This window comes from Talpa occidentalis, unplaced genomic scaffold (assembly GCF_014898055.3).
Source record: "Talpa occidentalis isolate TD23 unplaced genomic scaffold, MPIMG_talOcc4v2.1 talOcc4.7, whole genome shotgun sequence".
Taxonomy (NCBI): Eukaryota; Metazoa; Chordata; class Mammalia; order Eulipotyphla; family Talpidae; genus Talpa; species Talpa occidentalis.
The window spans coordinates 58515432-58535642 of NW_023605083.1; the positions used below are offsets into that span (position 1 = coordinate 58515432).

At 39.4% G+C, this 20211-nt stretch overlaps 1 protein-coding gene across 7 annotated transcripts in view; it reads left to right on the plus strand.

The window, feature by feature from the left end:
- The first annotated feature begins 1534 nt into the window (after window positions 1–1534).
- The window catches only part of FKTN (fukutin), a 42150-nt gene continuing 23473 nt past the window's right edge, over window positions 1535–20211 (plus strand). For 2 of the 7 annotated variants that reach the window (XR_008549464.1, XM_054688856.1), the window contains exons 1-6: window positions 1629–1852; window positions 5315–5501; window positions 7899–7958; window positions 11174–11377; window positions 13862–14139; window positions 18074–18206. Coding sequence is in view for 6 of the 7 variants with exons in the window: in XM_054688856.1 (XP_054544831.1) it covers window positions 5397–5501; window positions 7899–7958; window positions 11174–11377; window positions 13862–14139; window positions 18074–18206 (780 nt within the window). In the remaining variant the exon portion in view is untranslated. Of the gene's footprint in view, window positions 1566–1628; window positions 1853–5314; window positions 5502–7898; window positions 7959–11173; window positions 11378–13861; window positions 14140–18073; window positions 18207–20211 lie in introns of those variants that run through there. The other 5 variants (XM_037491970.2, XM_037491972.2, XM_037491971.2 and 2 more) reach the window with 4 other exon arrangements.

Consider the following 20211-nt stretch of genomic DNA (forward strand, 5'->3'; position numbering starts at 1 on the left):
TATATACTAGTTTTTTTTTTTAAAGATTTATTTATTCATACAAGCACTGGGTACAGTCAGAAGCGCAGGAGGGTGAGAGAATTCAACAGAGCCAGAGCGGGGAGCACAACAGGCAGAAAGCCCGAAGTACACTGCTGAGGGGCGCAGCGGCTCGGCAGAAGAGGTCTGTTGCGCCATGTGGTACCCTCGCTGGCGAAGCGGAGCTGCAGAGGCTGCGGGCAGCTTCGCAGCCCAGCGCTCAACCGCTGTGCCAAGGCCATCTACAGAATACGTTTACATGAAAAATGTAGGACGTTGATCACACTATGGGTGGGGGTGACTGGGAACTGGAGGCTCTGTGGGAGAAGTGGTGGGAAAAAACATGGGGGCCGCACACACAAATTAAATTTTCTGGAAGAAAAATCCCAGTAAGAGTCATAACCCCTGGGGTAACCCTTCTATCTTTCCAATAATAACAGAAAGCAAATAAGGGAATATTTTCAGTTTTTACTGAAAAAATGTTACGGACTGACTAGTAATTTTTGTATAGGTTAAGTTACAAAATTTGTTTTGTGCTTTGTTCTGACAGAAAGAGTTCTGTCAAAGTTAATCCGTGTCTGATCTTTAACAATAATCTTTGGATTACACTGTGGTCCGAATCGTTTATTTCCAGACCAAAACCGAGTACAGGGGCCCGCCGGGGCCTGGCTGTCGCACTCCTTGCAGCCGCTCCTTCCCACCTCCCCTTCACCTCACTTGTTACTCAAACCAGAATTTGGGGAGTTTCTGAACCCCTCTCCGCAGAGCGAACGCACTGAAGTTATTCGTTATTGACTGAAATTTGCATTTAAATCTCATCCTCTTTTAGATGTGGTACATATACACAATGGAACATTACTCAGCAATCAAAAAAGATAAACACATGCAATTTGCAGCAACATGGATGGCGCTGGAAGGGATCATGCTCAGCAAAATAAGCCAGAAAGAAAAAGAAAAATACCGGATGGTCTCACTCATAGCAGGAATCTAGAAAACCTAAATAAGGGACCAGGAAAAAGAATAACTATAAGAAAGAAAAAATCAACAAACAACTATAAACCAGAGACACACTATGGGGGGCGGGGACGGGGACCTTATTGAGGTCAAAATAAGGGGGGTGCAATTGTATGGGGAAATTAAAAATAAAATAAAATAAAAATACATTCCTCCTTGCCAGCAATGGCCTGAGAGGAAAAAAAAAATTAAAAAATCTCATCCTTTTTTATCTGGCAAACACACTTTGGGAAACAGTTCTGATTCACCTTCCGCTGCCCAAATCTTCAGGTGGCCTCAGTGAGACGCTGTTGTCGTGACCTCGGCGACGGGTGAAAGGGCTTCGGTTAAGTGCCAGGTCCCCAGAGCCGGGAGGTCCCCGGCGCGCAGCCACCTCGGCGCGGCGACCCTGCGCCGCGCGCACTAGCTGGGCCGGGCGGTACCGTGAGAACCTGAGGGCGCCAACCCGGCCCCGCGGCGCGGCGCTTGACGGCAGCGTTTGCGGCACCTGCTGCGAGGGCCGTAAAGCAGGGCGGCCGCGGCGGCTGGGTGAGGTAAGGCGTGGGAGGCTCGCTCCGGTCGCGGGGCGGCCTGGCGTTTGCAGGCCAGTCTCGCCGGTGGCTCGGGGCGTCCCGCGGGTCTCCCCGGCTTTCTGGGCACCTGCGCCCCCCCGGCGGCCGAAGCGGGCCCCAGGCTGAGTGCGCCCCCGCCAGGGTGTCCCTTAGGGAGGCGGTCTTCCAGCAGCTCTGGATGGACGTCTGTTCGGCCTGTCTGTCCCACCCTGCTGGACCGGTCAGCAAGTGAAATTCTCATCCGTTTTGGAGGGCAGTCGAGACCCCCTGTAAGATCCGGGGAGGGGATAATGCCTTTGGAACGGGCTGATCTCAGGATTTGGGAGGGGATCTGGGGCGGAGAGGAGATCATTGCAGGTGTGGGATCAGCCTGTGTCGAGGTGCAGAAGCCTGAAGGGACCGACCTGCTTTGGGCTGCGCTACTTGCCTGTTAGGATGATGGCCGGAGGGATGGATGCGGGGAAGGGAAGGGCCGAAGAATGGGGGAGCTAACCTTAGGTCCTGGCTGGGGAGGACTTTGATGCCCTGTGAAGGAGAGTGGAGTTCTTCCTTGGACTGTGGGGAGCTGCACAAGCTTTATATAGAGGGGGTAATTTAGTTAATCGCCCCTTTCTCTTCTGATGCCCCCCTCAGTCCTTCTTTTAGTTCATTTGTTGTTCTTCACCTGCAGTGGCTCTCATGCATCAGTCATTTCAAGTGCTTTTATACTCTTCTCACCATACAGAGCTCTTCTGGGGCAATAGAGGTCCATCATATGTGTAAAGTTGCCTTTTGAGTTCATCTATGATAATCTGCCTCTACTGTAAACTAAGGCCGACTGTAAAAAATAGTACAAATATACAGTGCTGATATACAGGGGAGATATATATGTAGTACTTTAACTGAGAAAAGAGGGAATTATCAATAGATCTTTTCGTTGAATCTTAATTATTGCTAACATTTATTGTATATTTCCTGCATTCTAGGGGCTATTCAGTGCTTTGCATGTATTAAATTTGTTTACTGCTTAGAACAACCCTGTGAGTCAGATACAATTTACAGATTATTGTAAAGATGGGTGCTTGGGTGCATAGTAACTAACCTGTGCCAGGTCATATTTCCGCAGGTGGCAGGGTAGGATTGACAGCAGCTTCTTTTCAGAGCCTGTGCTCTGTTTGATAGGTAGGGAGGAAAAAGCAGTGTAGATAGAATGAAAAGCATAAGTGAAGGAATATTTATAAGTAGTAATTAGTCTGTAGATATGGGGAAATATAACAAATAAAATGATTAAGAGAAAGAGAATGTAAAGTGAACAACCACCCACTGGTGAACATCCATCCAGGTTTTATATCATGCGTAGAATGGTAGGCTTATCAGGCTTAGTACCACTTTCTTCATCTTTTTACTTTGCTCCTTTTTGTATCAATCTCTGCCTATTGTCATTTTTTTTCTTACTTAGTCTTTCCTATTTAGGTCTATCATTTCAGATTCTCTCTTTGTAAAACCTCATTACTGGTGCAGCATTGGTGGTATACTGGTGAGCATAGCTGCCTTCTAAAACCTCACTACTCCATTGTCATTTGGAAAAGAGTCAGTATGTATTTACAACTTTCCTGGAGAATGAAATAGAGAGACTAGGTTGTTGTTTTTTTTTTAAATCTTCAAGTGTCAATATTAAAATAGAGGTTATATTGCAGAAGATTAAGAAGTAAATGAGTGATAAGCAGATGAAGGGACCTCTTAAGTCCTTTCAACCTGATCTTTATTTCTAGGTACTGACATACTTTTTTTTTTTTTTGAGAAGTTGGTGGAAAAAAAGGAAATTAATAATATGGAAGAGCAGCAATATCTAGGGTCATTTGAATAGCATCTATTGATACTGGGCATTTTGTGGCTTAGAATAGCTGAAAATGTTGATTTTGTTAGGGTACAGAGGAAAAGTTCCCCTACCCCTTTGGATTCTCCTTAGGCTAGTCAAGAATGGAGAATTGACGTGGTATATATATATATATTTTTTTTTTTTTAAAACACTTTACCAATTTGTTTTCTTTTTTTTTTTTAAAAAAAGATTTATTTATTTATTTATACAAGCACTGGGTACAGTCAGAAGCGTGGGAGGGTGAGAGAATTCACCAGAGCCAGAGCAGGGAGCAGAGCAGGCAGAAGGACCGAAGTACAATGCTGAGGGGAGCAGCAGGCGGCAGGAGAGGTCTGTGCGCCATGCGGGACCCTCCTCCAGTGGCCAGGGAGCAGCCAGGGATCAAACCGGCGCTGCAGAGACTGCGGGCAGCTTCGCAACCCAGCGCTCAACTGCTGCGCCACCAGGGAGGCCCAATGTGGTATATTTTTAATTGAGGTGACAACACTATGTGAGGACTCATATTCTTGAACTAATGAATGGGATAGGGATCTGGAGTGTCAGAGAGGAGGGAAGTTCACATGTCAAGGAGAGAGTGCATCATATGGCAAGGCCAGATCCTCTAAATATTTGCTTTGCCACAAGGTTGGTTAAAAGTTTCAGGGCCCTGATTGACCTTAGCTCCACAAACCATGACAAAATATATTAGAAAAAACCTATCTGAACATTTTGGGGAAGACTATATGTCATGTATTTATCTTCAGAAGCATTTTCCCTTGATGTTTTCCATTGTTACCACATCTCTCACCATGCCTTTACCTAATTACACTACCCTCTTTCATGAACTCTATAGCTTAGCCTTCTGTTTTATTTCACAGTGAAGGCATATTTGAATCTCACCTCATTCTAATTTAAACTACACATCATCTTTATGTTGTGTCAGGATTGATCCTTTCTTACTGAGAGAAAGAATGAAAACAGTGTAGAATTTGTTTTGTTGAAATGGATGAGAGTATTTAAGATAAGAGGGAGTGAGCAAAAGCACAGAGGCGGAAAAATGATCTATATTCCAGGAATATTTGTGCAAAACCCAGAGAGTCTATGAAGTGGGAAGAAGTTTAGAAAATTTACCAGCGTTTACTCAGACTGTATTTGTAGGTGCCGATTATTTGTAGATGAAAATAGAACCAAAGAATTGATTGTGGTGTAACTATCAGCAACTTCATAAATCTGTCAATTTACAGATAAGATTGTTGGTAGATAGAAATTGGGGACTGGGGCATCAATTAAAATTAGGACATTAGGTAAAACTAGAACCTAAATTACGACAGTGAAAAAAAAGAAAAGTTTGACACCAGAGATTTTGAACTGAACTCAATAAGCACTGGTTTCTCTTTTTGAAAGTATCAAATTATTCTTTTTAAAGTGTTATGTCAGTACATTCCTAATGAAGAAATGGTGCAAGCAAAAAAGGAATGTTTTGACAAGCTAATAATCCTTTGAAATTGAATTGCCTTGACATTATAGAAAATAAAGGAATTTTCTTGATTTCTCTGTGGTGAGCATATTAGCATCATCTGGGAACTTGACAGAAATGCAAATCCAGATCTACTAAGGGGGAAGCTTCCTAATCTCTGTTGGTCACTTCTTATTAATATCCCATTTATGTTTTTAGTTATTTATAATTGTTAGGATTGCCATGTTAATAAACATTTTTGTCCTTTCATCTTTAATCTTATGTCTGATGATTTCTTTAGAATAAGAAATTGCTAAATCAAAGAATGTTCTTTCTGTAGAACTTTGGATAACTTTTTCTTTGTTCTGTTGCTGGTTAATAGCTGCACAGAATTAAAAACAGGTTTTTGTCTCTTTAGAAATAACTTTTTGTTCACAGAAAACAAGGTTATCTTCTTATCCAAAAAGATGAAACCGACGGAGTTACTTTCAAAAGACAACCAAGGACACACTGCAGACTAATGAGCAGAATTAATAAGAACGTGATTTTGGCCCTTTTAACTTTGACAAGTTCTGCATTTCTGCTGTTCCAGTTGTACTACTACAAACACTATTTATCAGCAAAGGTAAAGAGTGTTTCTTTGCTCATCTCATTCCATTAAAAAGATCAACTTCCTGTAGGGGAGTGGTGCAGTGGAGAGGGGTCAGATATAGAAATATTTACAGGATGGTGGTACAAAGTTGGTTTCTCCTCCTGCTTGTCACAAAAGGCAAGGTTTCATCTTCTTTAATTGCTGAGTAGTAGTCCATTGAGTACACCACAACTCTATCCAGTTACCTATCCACCAGAGGGCGGGAACCAGACCCAGACTAGGACTTGGCCTGGAGGTTGGTGAGATTGACGAGCCGCCTGGACTGGACTTGTGCATCAGGCCTTGCAGATCAAATTCCAAGGATGTTCTACCAGCCGGACATGGACGTGGACTCTGGTCTCCAGCCTTAAGCCACGGGCCTTGGGGCTCCAGCAGCCCACAGGAACTGGACCCAGACTAGGAGTTGGCCCGAAAGATCCCATCTGGATTGTCTGGCCTGGAGCCTCACAAGGTCGACCAGGACTCTTGCATCAGGCTTTGCGGCAGTTAAGTCTGAGGTTGATTAGCCAGCTGAACTTGTACCATGGGTGTCTGGCTGGCTGGTCAACCTCAGGAGCCTCTAGGCTGGTTGACCTTGGGAGTCTTCAGGCTGAGTCCAAGTTTGGGTCTGGGTCTGGCTCGCTTCTTACCCTTGGATTTGGAGTCACAAAATCAGTTGAGTTATGGTATGACCAGTTGGTCAAGAACTTTGAACCACATAGTTAGAGGCACATGTCTGGCCGGCTGGCCTACCCCTTAAGCCTCCAAGTTGGGTCCGGTTCTGGGTCCATGCCTGGCCGGCTGTTCCACTATGGACTTGGAGCTGCAAGGCCCAATGCCTGAGTCTGCGTCAACCTCGCACTTAGAGAAAAGAAACTTTTCAGGCTCTGGGTCTCAACAGGGGCTGAAGACCTCGGCTCTATATCCCTTGTTCGCAGGCGGGATTTTGTGCGGGTGCCGGGTTGAATGGAACGGGGGAAGAGGCGCTGGTCACCGGCGTGTCGGTGGTCGACCCCTCGGGCGGCCTGCAACCCCAGGCCGGTCAGAGAGCGCTGCCATAGCCACTCCCCAAACGCTGCACGTGCAATTTCAATTTCCCGGCGCCGGACGATTCGCCCACACCCTTCACCACCGGGTCTGTCGGGCTAGTCCCGCCAGCATCCTGGAACTCTGCTTGGGCCGGCGCACAGGTGGGAAGCCGCTATGTACAAGCGGCCGCCAGGTGGCGCCCGACAACCGGCGCGAGCGGCAGCGGGACCCGCACGGATCGCGGGCACCTCGGCGCGGGGTCTGGTCCCGTCCACCGCGTTCGCTTCCGGCGGCCCAGGCTTCCCAAAGCCCTCACTAGAGGCGGCCGGGCTCCCGGGAAGACAACACGGGAAAACCGTTCCAGTCACGGGTGAAGACCTCGGACCAAATCTGGGAATCCTCCCCTTTTGCAGAGGAGGCGGAGATTGCTCAAGCCTGCACCCCGCGCCCAGAAGCCACGACAGAAACGATGGGCTCACTGGACTCCAGAAAAGTCAAGACGGAACCTGCCCCGGCACAGACAGAGCCCCACAAAACCCACTAACAAATTTAGCAGATCCTATGGTTCCCCAGAAAAAAATACCCGAGATTTGGTGATAAATTAATTTGCCCAATGTCACACATTTATTAAGTGGTGGAGACAGATTTTGAACCTGTGGAGTCTACTTCAGGAATCCACGTTTAATTTTTAATGTTTCTGATCAGAAGTTGAAAGATAGTACGCTCAATTGGAGATCATTTCTTAGACTGTTAATGGGGTTTGACAGCTTTCCATGTGCTTGCTAATTCTTTTTAATTTGTATTTTTTTAACTTCTGTTCTTCACTGTATTTTCTGATCAGTGTTGTCTATTTCTTAGCTTTTCTTCATAGTTTATTTCAAATATTTTTCCTGGTTTATAACTTGCCATTTAACTTTAGGTTCATAAGGTACCATCGTTAATATATTAGTATTTAATTTCTAGGTGGAAAGATAGCAAGAACTTTTTCCCTAAAGTCATCTGGTTTTTATGTCATAAGTAGCCAAAGATCGTGGGAATATTTACCTGTATTTTCATCAAATACTATTTTACTGATAGATTTAATTTTTTTTAACTAAATACAATTTATTTTAGTATGAGGTATGAATTAAATATCTTACAGATTTTCCCAAATGGTTAATCTGTTACTCCAATATCACTTATTCCCATTTTAACTCTATGTTAAATTCATATAAATAATTGCTATCTTAACTCTTTCTCCTGGGAGGCAATGTAGCATCGTTTCTAAAGGCATGAACTCCAGCCTGGAATTAAAACTCATCTATACTGCTTATTAGCTGCGGAGTCTTGAATTTACTAAATTTTCTTTTGTTATTTTCCTAGAATGGAGCTGGCTTATCAAAATCCAAAGGAAGCCAAATTGGATTTGATAGCACACAATGGGTATGTAGTGTAAACAAGAAATTCCTCATTTGCAATGTTCATTTAATTCATTTGTTTATATAAACTTGTTGAATAGTGATAGTGATGATAGCTATGTTAGTGGGGAGTCAAAATAGGTAGAAGAAGGGAAGGGGCCAGCCCTGTGCCAACTACTATACATGCTGTATCTTATTTAGCCCTTATGGATGTATTGTTATTTTTAATTTTCTTAGATTATGGTTACTTGATTAATAGGCGGCTGAGTCCACATTGTAATTATTTGTCTCAGGAATCTCCACTCACTGAATTGTGGTGCCTCCCAAATGAATAAGTGTATGAATCAGAATTGAGCTATGAGTATGGGGAAATGATGATTAGTAATAAAAATCTATTAGGTATTTCCTTTTCAAGATAAGGAAAACTAACAATAGTATTTATAAGCAGTATATCCCTGTTAAGATTTATAAAGGTCAGAACTTGTGCATTTACAAAATATATTTTCTTACCTTTTTTTTAACTAAATTTAGAATGAAAGACAATACTAGGTTACTAATAAAAAGTTACATTTATTCTGTGATTATACATTTTGGATATGACCAGATATTTCTCCTGGAAGCACTTCAATCTTTGACTTCTCTTTAACCAGAGACTCTATCCTAATCTATATTTATATTAATGTTATATAATGGAACCATAAAGGTGGTTCATCGTGTTTGTATTTAACACCAAGCTGAAAGAGATTCATTCAACAAACTTTTATTAAGCAACTTAAATGTACTAATATCTGTTAACTCATCACTGTCTTCAAAGCCATTTCTTTCTCTTGTTTATTCTCCTAGAGTACAGCACAGAAAAAAAACAGCAATAAGAATTAAGTTTGAATTAACACCCAAATGTAATTATTCCTGAGATCTCCTGTCCCACAAAAGTTATGCTTCTGGTTTTCTATAAGCTTATATCTTTGATTGTCAAAGTTATCTTGACTTAAAAATATGTTAATGTTATCAATGTACAGAGGAGGGCAAATGTTGAGGTTTAATCACTTCCCTGATTTCTAAAGAATGCAATGTGGAGATGCAAAAAAAAAAAAAAAGAATTAAGTTTGATAAATTAGACCATCAAAATTGAAAACCTCTATGCATTAAAAGACATCATTAAGAATATTAAGATATGCCACAGACTAGAAGATATTTGTAGAACCTGTGTCTGACAAAAGACTGATATTAAGAATAACAGAAATTCTGTAAATCGATGATAAATTATTTTGTTCATATTCTTTATTAAATTAAGAAAGTATCCTATTCCTGATTTGCTGAGAGTTTGTAATTATGAATAGGCATTGAATTTTGTCAAATATTTTCTCTGTGTTGAAATTATCATAAAGTTCTCCATCTTTATTTTGTTATTCTTGCCCAGAATAAACCCCATTGATCATGATATTTACTTTTACTTAGTCTTTTTTTTTTAACTACTGGACATGACTCCTAATATCTTAAGTATGTTTGCATCTATGTGCACAAGAGATGGTGGCATATAGCTCCTTTTTTTGTGATGTCTGTCAGATTTTGCTATTAAGGTTATACTGGCCTCCTAAGATGAATTAGGATTCCTTTTTGTTTAGTTTTCAAAGAGTTTTTCTTTTTAGATTGGTATTATTTCTTTTTTAAATCATCAGTGAAATTCATTAATAAATCATCTGAGTCTGGAGTTTTTCTTGTTTGACAACAGGTGTTTTTTTTTTCTTTCTTTATAACATTCAATTTCACTAATTAGTAGGGCAACTCAAATGTCCTGTTTCATTTTGTGGTAATTTTGTTAATTATATTCTTTAAGAAATTTATCTAAGTTGTTAAATATTTTAATCATAAAGTTGTTTTTTCCAACTTTTTCCTTAGCTGTCTCGCCCACTTAGGAGGTATAAACCCCTCAAAAGTAGAGATTATTGTATGCCTGGTGTTTCCATAATCTTCTGCACCAAAAGGAAATAAGAGACTGAATCCCAGCTTTACCTCATTTTCCCCATATTCTTAAAATTCTTGATATCCTGGTCTGATTATATATTAATACATGGAATTAACATAATACATTAATACATCTGGAATACATGTTATTATTCACAGAGTTCCTTCAGATTTGTGAATAAGAATTTATCCTTGGGCCTCCCCGGTGGCGCAGCGGTTGAGCGCTGGGTTGCGAAGCTGCCCGCGGCCTCTGCAGCACCGGTTCGATCCCCGGCTGCTCCCCGGCCACCGGAGGAGGGTCCCACGTGGCGCGCAGACCTCTCCTGCTGCCCGCTGCTCCCCTCAGCAGTGTACTTCGGTTCTTCCGCCTGCTCTGCCCCTGCTCTGGCTCTGGTGAATTCTCTCACCCTCCCGCGCTTCTGACTGTACCCAGTGCTTGTATAAATAAATAAATAAATCTTCAAAAAAAGAAAAAAGAAAAAATCTTTAAAAAAAAAAAAGAATTTATCCTTCATTCTATGAAGCACCTCTGTGATGGGCATGCATCTTTTAAAACTCATTATTGCATTTACCGAAGTAGGCTTTTAAACAATATGCGTACCAGGTATTCTATTTATCTTTGTTGCTTCGAGGTATTATTTAATCCTAAATTGTGTGTTAATCTGTTTCTAATTTTGAAATTTTTTTTTTCAGTAGAGGAGTCCACTTGCTGCCCAGTAGAGTTACATTTAAAAATATTGCAATATTGTTAGAAAATGAAACTATATGGAACTCATCAAGCAGGCAATGTATTTTAATCTGAGTCTTTGCTTAGAAAGAATAGTGAGCAATATTATAAATATGAATAAAGGTGGCACATACAATTGAATTTTGGTTTTGAAAAAGACATGACTGACTTTTAAAAACTGGCAAATTTGGTATTTTTGTTAAAGATTTAGATAATACTAATAATGACATGTAAACCTCTATCAGGACTTTCTTAGCCTTTTCATGTTAGTTAATTAGTGGCCTTTTGTTCTGTACCTTATAATATATTCATATATTTTAGTAAAGCATATTTTACCTTATAAATATTTATCCATATCTCTCACTAGATTGTATACCTCTTGGGAGCAGGAAAATAAATATATATATTTATTTTCCAGAACAATAATAAACATGGTATCTATTGAGTAAATACAGAACTCATTTTAAAAATTAATGAATAAATATTTAATAAAATAGTTTGTTATATTGCATTAGTAGAATTAAGGGAATTGTCTTCTTCTCAAACAGCGTGCAGTTAAAAAATTTATCATGTTAACATCCAGCCAAAATGTGCCAGTGTTCCTTATTGATCCTTTGATCCTGGAAATGATTAATAAAAACTTTGAACAAGTCAAAAATACTTCTCGTGGCTCCACTTCAGAATGCAAGTTTTTCTGTGCTCCCAGAGACTTTACTGCATTTGCACTGCAGTATCACCTGTGGAAGAATGAGGTAAGGTGATTTACTTTGAGATAAAGGAATATGTGGCTTTTACACAATAGTATGGGGTTAAATCAGTTTAAATGTGAAACGTGAAAGTTTTTTTTATAAATTGTATCAGGATTAATTTCAACTATAAGTACCAGAAAACTGTTAATAATGATTTAAGCAAATGGGGGACTTACTTTTCTTGTGTAATAAGAAGTTAAAGTGTTGGTGGCTGTTGGTATTCCCTCAGCTGCCCACTGATGTGAGGAACTGCATCATTGAAGTTCTTTCTTCATTTTTCTCATTGTTAAAAGATAACTGTCTTCGCTTAAAGGCATCACACTCATGAACAGGACTTGTCTGAATCTCCCGCAAGGTCTAGCTGGCCTTTTAAATTTTTCCTGAATTTACCAACTTATAATGCCTCTCTTTCACCCCATATGTTGGATTTCTTCTTTAAATTAATTACTCTCACCTGTAATCAGTATATTCTACCTCTTTGGTATACCAAAAAAGGAAAGGAAAAAAGGAGTATGTAGTTGGTAATTCTAATATATGGAGAATCAAGGGGAAAGTGTTTTTACCAGGATACGTTTCATTATTTGCTTTTGGAAACAGCCCTGAAATCATTGATCTGGCACAGGAAAAGGAGTATTTGTCTTTATTATAAAATCCAATATGGATATTCTCGTCAGAAATATTCTTGGGCAGTTTTCCTCTCAACAGTGACTTAGGGACCTAAGATGTTTAATTTATGTGACTTTCCCATTTTGGAATTTGCTTTCACATATACAGAAGGAAGAGAGAAAACATGGAAGATCTTATAGGATATTGTAAAGCCAGGCCTAGAAGTGGCATGTGGTACATCTATCCATATTCCTTTGACAAGAACACAGTTTAGCTCTATATCCAGAAAGAAGACAGTTGCTGATGGAACTAGTTAATGTTACTTTCCAATATTAGCACTTTCTCTTGAGAGTTTAATAATATAAACAACAACAGCAATTTTTGTTGAGTAACTGCTGGATAACACCACTCTTAAAGACCTTGCGGTCTATTCTTTTAATGGAGTATAAATAATGAAAAAGCAGTAGAATCAGTAGTGTGACAGGTTTGTAAGTGTTAACAAGAGCACAGGTGAGGATACAGCTAATTCAAATGAGAACATTCTAATGCAATAAGTGGTATGAATAAAGTATACTTGAAAAGTGTTGTTTTTTTTTTTTTTAAAGATTTATTTATTTATTTATACAAGCACTGGGTACAGTCAGAAGCTCGGGAGGATGAGAGAATTCACCAGAGACAGAGCGGGGAACAGAACACTGCTGAGGGGAGCAGTGGGCACGGCAGGAGAGGTCTGTCGCGCCATGTGGGACCCTCGCTGGTGGCCAGGGATCAAACCAGCGCTGCAGAGGCTGCGAGCAGCTTCCCAGCCCAGCGTTCAACCCCTGCACCACCAGGGGAGGCCCTATACTTGAAAAGTGTTTGTGAGTGCTGACTTTGGAGACAAATTTCCAGACACAGCTCCATTATTTAATAACTTAATTTCTAGTATTATGACTTAGAGCTCTGTTTTCCTTAACTGTAACTTCTTTAGTGACCTCACATGTTTCTGTGGGCATCAGATGAGATAATGAATGTGAATGAGCTCTATACATAGTATGTAAGTATTGAATAGAGAGGTAGTTTTAGATGGTGGAAAGAACCTTGTATTTGGATGGATAAAATGCTGGTTTTGCCTCTTAGTAATTTTCTTTATTTCTTTAAACTGCTGTGAGTGTTTCTTTACTAATAATCCCTGTGCTACTTAATTTATAAGATAGACATTTATATATAAGTACTATATTTTTAATATAAAAGTTTCTTGGAATTTGTAAATTACTCTTCAAGTGTAATGTGTTCTGATTAATTAATATTGTTTAATTGTCTGTGGCACTGGTTGTTGAGATTAGGACTAAAATTTTGCCATATAGATTAATCTTGTTACATGAGATTTGTACTATTACGAATGATGTTAGAAAATGCACTTCTTTTTTACAATATGTCTCAGTCTGTTTTGTAATGATTTGCATTATGATGAACACTTTAAAGGGCTGGGATATAAACTATGAGACGGAAACACTACTTTCTTAAGGCACTTTTGGAGATAAAGGTGACTGGAAGTTAAATTGAAAATTACAAGTTTAAAGTGCAGTCCTTGCATTAACCCTTATTTTATCGATGCTAACCAGAGACCAGACAATGAATATTCTCATTCCAGGGAAGAAATTTGTATTAATATTTATTGAGAGAGTCTGAACACATTTCCATACTTTGTATTAATAGTTTCTTTTTTGATGCTTTCCTTTATTCTTCCAACACCACCTTCCCTTCAGCACCCTCATTTTTAATTCTTCAGGCAAAAGAGCACAAAAATTCACGTGGCTTAATTTATTGTAAGAATCACTTTAGTTTTACTGCTAATATTTAGTTTTAAATATTTAAACATGGATGTTTCTTTGACTCTAGGAAGGCTGGTTTCGGATAGCTGAAAATATGGGATTTCAGTGCCTGAAGATCGAGAGCAAAGACCCACGGTTAGATGGGATAGACTCACTTTCTGGAACTGAAATCCCCCTGCACTACATCTGCAGATTGGCCACTCATGCCATCCACTTGGTGGTCTTTCATGAGAGAAGTGGCAACTACCTCTGGCATGGCCATCTACGGCTCAAAAGACACATTGACAGAAAATTTGTTCCATTTCGAAAGTTACGGTTTGGTCGTTATCCTGGAGCTTTTGACAGGTGGGTTCAAGGCCTAGAGAGGAAATGTGAAATGCATATTGTACACTTATGAATTCTTACTCTTTTTTGTACATTCAGTGGTGAAGTCTAATATATAATGTACATAGCTCTGTTTCGAAATGTCAGTTTTCAACTGGAAGTAACTCGTGCACATGTGCGTAGACAAGATATATAGACAAGAATGTTCCCACCAACATTGTTCTTAATGCTCCACACAAAGCTCTGTGTATTCATGAAGAATTGTAGAGCAGCCACAGGAATGTGCTGGTGTTCTATGCAGCCACATTGATAAATCCTATTATATGACGTGCCAGAATCAGGCATAAAAGAACACTAAACTTAAGATTATATTTATAAAATGTTGAAACATCAGATAAAGTATCTTCATGAATATAACTTACATAGTAGAAGTGGTCAAGTGGTACAAACTTCCATTTATAAGATAAATAGGTTCAGTGGATGTTATGTACTGCGTGGCCACTATAATTAACAATATTGTCAGTTGAAAGTTGTTAAGAGAGTAGATCTTAAAAGTTCTTATCACCAAAAAAAATTGTAACTATGCGAGGTGATGGATGTTAACTGAACTCTGATGTCCTTTTTTCAATAATTACCTATATCAAATCATTATATTATACATTTTCAAATAACACAATGTTATGTGTCAATTATATCCCCATAAAACTGGCGTTAGGAGTGGAAGTAAAAAATTAAATCTATATAATACATATTTTTTCCCAAAAACATTAACAAAGAGTTGCCACAAAAGACAGGGTAGAGTTTATTTCTAGGGAGAATGGAAGGGGTGTAGGTTGGGTAGGACACAGAACTGCAGGTTTCCTGGTGGATATACAAGTGTTCACTCTGTAATGGATTATTTGTGCCCTTGTGTTTTATGTACTTTCCTAGATATACATTTCAAACTATGTGCAAAAGTAAATCATTAGCCATCACTTAATAATAAAAATGTTTACAGCCCAGTTACACTTCAAGTGGATTTTAGTGTTCTGGTAGGGCTCATACATGCTGAGGCCTGTCCCCATGTGGGGGTGGGTCAGGCTGCTTGGTGGTTATTTAGGCTTCTTGGGAGTTCTCTGCCCCATATTTGAAACCATAAAAACTTGGCTAAAACAGTAATACCAGCTTTCAAAACCACCATTACCTCCATGCTGCCAGAAATCATTTGTTTGGACCCCTTACCATCTGATTCCCTGAGGAGGATCCCTCGGATCCCAGTCTGGTGAATGACCAAGAACTCTTCAGGTCTCTTATAGTGACTGCCCCGCCATGTTAGAAGAAGGAGAACTCATCACAGTGGAAAGGCCTATCACATTACAGAGATGGGCAATCTAGCCACACAGGGACGATGCACAGGAGCATTGATTTTACTTTGAGATTTGGAAGAAATGAAATAATTTCTGAGATGGTGATGCCAGGTGTTCTGCAGAGCAGGCAGGATGGCATGCAGTGAGTTCTTGAGAACTCAGCACTCCTGGGAAAGGGAAGAGACTGAAATGGGGAGGAGGAAGGTGTTGGAGCCCTGCTTCCTATGGCTTCCATCCCCTCCCTGACTTCTGTCCTGAAAAGATCAATGACCACTGATGGATGAGGCTGATGTCTTTTTATTGAGGGGGCAGGAGAAAGAATTTATAAACATGAATAATCACAGCAAGTTGTGTAGCCCTTTCTACAGAACCAGTCACTAGGGTACAGGAAAAAAGTATGGTGGTCAAAAATTACAGAGGAAGCCTTGTGGCTGTGGAAACCAACTCAAACATAACCGTGGTTTAAGCATCTCCATCCCTTTGAGGATGTCCAGTTGCCTGCTTGGAGAGGCCAGTTACTAGAATCACAACCCATTCTGGCAGTGAGGTCAGATGGCATCACTGGGAAGAAGCCTTGGACAAGCCCCAACAGGTCTGGTGCTGAAGAAGAGGCTGCAAGGACTATACGCCTACAACAACACTGGAGAACTCCTTAGTACTTAAGGTCTTGTTAAATCCTTGTGAAAACTTGTGCCTAACTTCTCAGATGAATCCCTGCTGGGTATTCCTTTAGGCTTCTGCCCTCCAGCCCCTAAACCCACCCCTGTCTGGTCTTTTAGATTTGGTAGAAGTGATTTCAGGAGCTGGGCTGGGTATACCACAGCTTCTCTGAAGACAATTTCTGGTAACTGAGGAAGATCACGAGACAGGAAAGTGAAGATGGCAAGAGAGACTGGCTAGAGAAGCAGAGAAAAAGAGGCGTCAAGAAGGACATGCTGAAAAATGCTGAAAAGCAGGGGACACATTGCCGATGAAATGGAACATGGCACTTGATTAGTATCTCCTTGCAGTGTCCCTAATATTTTGTCTTTGAATTCTTGAAATTTTAAAATGTACACCACTTTTCTTTATTAAACACCGTTAGGTAACAGAAAATATAGACAGGTGAGACATTGGGTTTCAGAGGGGGAGAGAAAGATCTTTCCTTTTTGTCCTGAACTGTCTTTTTCATTTACTATTTATGTTATTTGTATTTTCAAGTCAATAGAGGGTTACTGAAGTCATGGTGTTATTCACTGCTCTCACAGTCAGAGAGTAAACTGCCTAGTCAGAATGGATTATTCTCTGTATAATATTCCAGAGATACCAAAATACTAATTAGTTAAAGGACTTTTTATTTTTTGTGTGCTTAAATAAGATAACTACATCTAGGCCTCTACATTCGTCTGGTATTTGGTACATGAAAATACAGAGTTGCATATAAGCAAAAATCAAACTTCCATTTGCTGATCTATATGTGTTTGAAATTTGATCCATAAGAGATCACATTTTTTGTGTATACAAACACCGTACTTTTCTGATCCGAATCAGATTTTAATAACTGTTATTCTTTTTACCACCTTTACTCCTGTTTTTACTTATTCTGTTTTTTTAAAAAAACCTTTTAGCAAGACATTTTGTTTTCATTTTTTTAAGACTTAAAAATTTATTTCTAGGGCCTCCCCTGGTGGCGCAGCGGTTGAGCGCTGGGCTGCGGATAGCTCCGCAGCCTCTGCAGCACTGTTTCGATCCCCGGCCATCGGGCGAGGGTCCCACATGGCGCGACAGACCTCTCCTGCCATGCCCGCTGCTCCCCTCAGCAGTGAATTTTGTCACTCTGCCTATTCTGTTCTCTGCTCTGGCTCTGGTGAATTCTCTCACCCTCCCGCACTTCTGACTGTACCCAGTGCTTGTATAAATAAATAAATCTTTAAAAAAAATTATTTCTGAAGAAAGTGCGAACTTGTACCCCTAAGTCATATACAGTGTTATAAATGATTGTTCCCTTAATTAATACAATTTTTAGAACTTCTTACTTAAAAAGTTAAACTTGAACAATTCACAAATAAAAACATGTATTTCATAGTTTAATTAATAATTAATGAAGTTCAAATTTGTCAGTCAATAGAAACTTATTAAAAATATGTGTGCCAGTCTCTAGACAAAACCTCTCTGTACCTTGTACAATTTTATAGAGGAACAGAAAATATTCAAGGAATACTTGAGTCTGTGGGATCCAAAGTCAATCATACTAATTCTCAGATTAAACCCATTAATGAGATTAGCCCATTAATGAGACTCTCAGACAATTGTAATTTACTTATGTACTTCAATGTTAAGAACATTGATAGTTTATATCTCTTTCATCTGAATTTCCTTTCTGTTTTCAATGTCAAAGTGTATATGAGTAATTGCAAAAACATTTTAAAATGCTTAAAACTGTAAGTTGCTACTTGATATCAGATTTTCAAGGTCTTTTTAAAGACCTGGGCTAAAGATTTAATTTAGTATCTGTTTTAATTGAAGAAAACCGTTTGATGTTTAGCTATTTTGTTTATGTTGTAAATTTTAAAGAAGCTGGCAATATTCTGAGATAAGTCCTTATAAAAAATCTTAACTTTTGTTTTCAGGCCAGAGTTACAACAGCTTACTGTTGATGGACTAGAAGTTCTCATTCCAAAAGATTCAATGCACTTTCTAGAAGAAATACCTCACTCTAGGTTTATTGAGTGCCGGTATAAAGAAGCTCGAGCATTCTTCCAGGTTAGCAATAACCACATATTTTACTTTTAAATTAAAGAAAATGTGTTTATTTTTAATATTTCTGGTGGAGAAACGAAGGGACTTACAGAAAATAGGCAAGAAAACATTTTTTTGGTTCATGTGTTTTCTTCTAGATTGTTTTAATTTTTTTAAACTAGATTAAGCATAAGCCTTCAGAAATTCTTCCTTCCCTGGTTGAATGGTTTGATATTTATGGAGGCCTTGTTTTATTTGGATGGACATCGGTAGGTTCAGCACAGGCTTCTGCTTTCAGTTATGATAGCCCGTAGGCTTTATAAAAGATGGTGTATTCTGTTTTTGAAGCAATCTAAGTAGGATGAAGCCACTGTAGAAGATGAACCATGTGGATTTAGAAAAGATTTCATAAAAATACAGTTTTTCTCAGAGGGTTGGCTCTGAATATGAATTTTTTTTTTGCGGTTTTTATGAAGGTTTTTGAAGATAAATGCTACACAAAGACCAAGTGCTTTTGAACTTTACTTTATTCTGCTGCTCTAGCTTTCATTCAATAAACATTTATTGAAAGCCTATTTCCCAGGAACTCTGCTGACCCTGGGGATATAAAGATGATTTTGAAGGGCATGTAAGTTCATCTCTAAGAGATGACATGAAACTGAGGTAGAGTAAAACAGTCCCATTTACAGTGGGGTTTTGGTACACAAATCTTTCCGCTTATCTTTTATTTTCTGGGGTTCTCTAATAAAAGTTGTCTACATAAGGTCAGAGAGAGCATGGCAAATGAAATAACAGCTTTATCATCACCAGCCAGTGCAGTGGGTCTAATGTGCACAAATGCAAGGTTTTTCTGGTAGATTGTGCTAGAACCCAAGTGGGTTCTAGGAACACACTCAGGAAACCCTTTTAAGGAAAGATGCTTAGAGACTAGGTACTAATCCAAGCCAAATGATTTTTTACTTTTTAGGACTACTCCTAAAAAGCACCTAGCAACTATTTCCAAGATTTATTTTATGGGTCTTTGTGAGGAGGCAATATAAAATGTAAATGTTTCAAAATATGGAGAACCTATGAAGATAGTGTCATTTTTTTTTTATAGAGGCATGTTTTATTTATTTATTTGTTTGTTTGTTTGTTTGTTTACACATGCACTGGGTACAGTCTGACTGGGTACAGTCAGAAGCGCAGGAGGGTGAGAGAATTCACCAGAGCCAGAGCGGGGAGCAGAGCAAGTGCCATGTTTTTTAATTCCATATTATTATATTATTTTTGAAATTCTAAGGCTAAGCACTCAATCAGCATTTGAATAAAAGCATGTGGATGACAGATGTTCAGAGGTTTATCAGCTAATTATAGTCTCATAATTTGGCTATTTAAAGTACTACCATATAGCAAGACTATAGTGCTATTTAGGATCAGGTAGAACTTTGTGTTCATTCTCATCATGAAAAATGAATGATGTGACGAAAATAAATGATGTGATTCCTAATTGATTTTTCTCTTCTGCAAATATATTGATATTACTGATATCATCTTAATTCTAATCCTCCTAAATGTTTCATACTTCAGCATCTTATGATAGAACCATGTTTAAAAAAACCAGAGTGGGGCGCCTTGCCTGGTGGCACAGGCGGTTGAGCACAGTGCTGTGAAGCTGTCCTCAGCCTCTGCAGTGCAGGTTCAATTCCCGGCCGGCTGGGGACATACCCACATGGCACGACAGACCTCTCCTGTTTTCGCCCGCTGCTCCCCTCAGCAGTGTATTTAGGGCAGTCTGCTTGTTCTGTTCCCTGCTCTGTCTCTGGTGTATCCTCTCACCCTCCCTCGCATTTGGTCTGTACCCCGGTTCTTGTATGCATGAATAAATAAATCTTAAGGAAAAAAAAAGAAAAATACCAGGGGGTCCGTTTGCAAATTAAAGTGAACATTACTTTGAACACTTGATGGCGCCAAACAGTCTTAAATAGAACTGGTGTAAATCAGGCATGAACTAATCTAATCAGATTATAAAACAGCCCCCTTTCTCCTT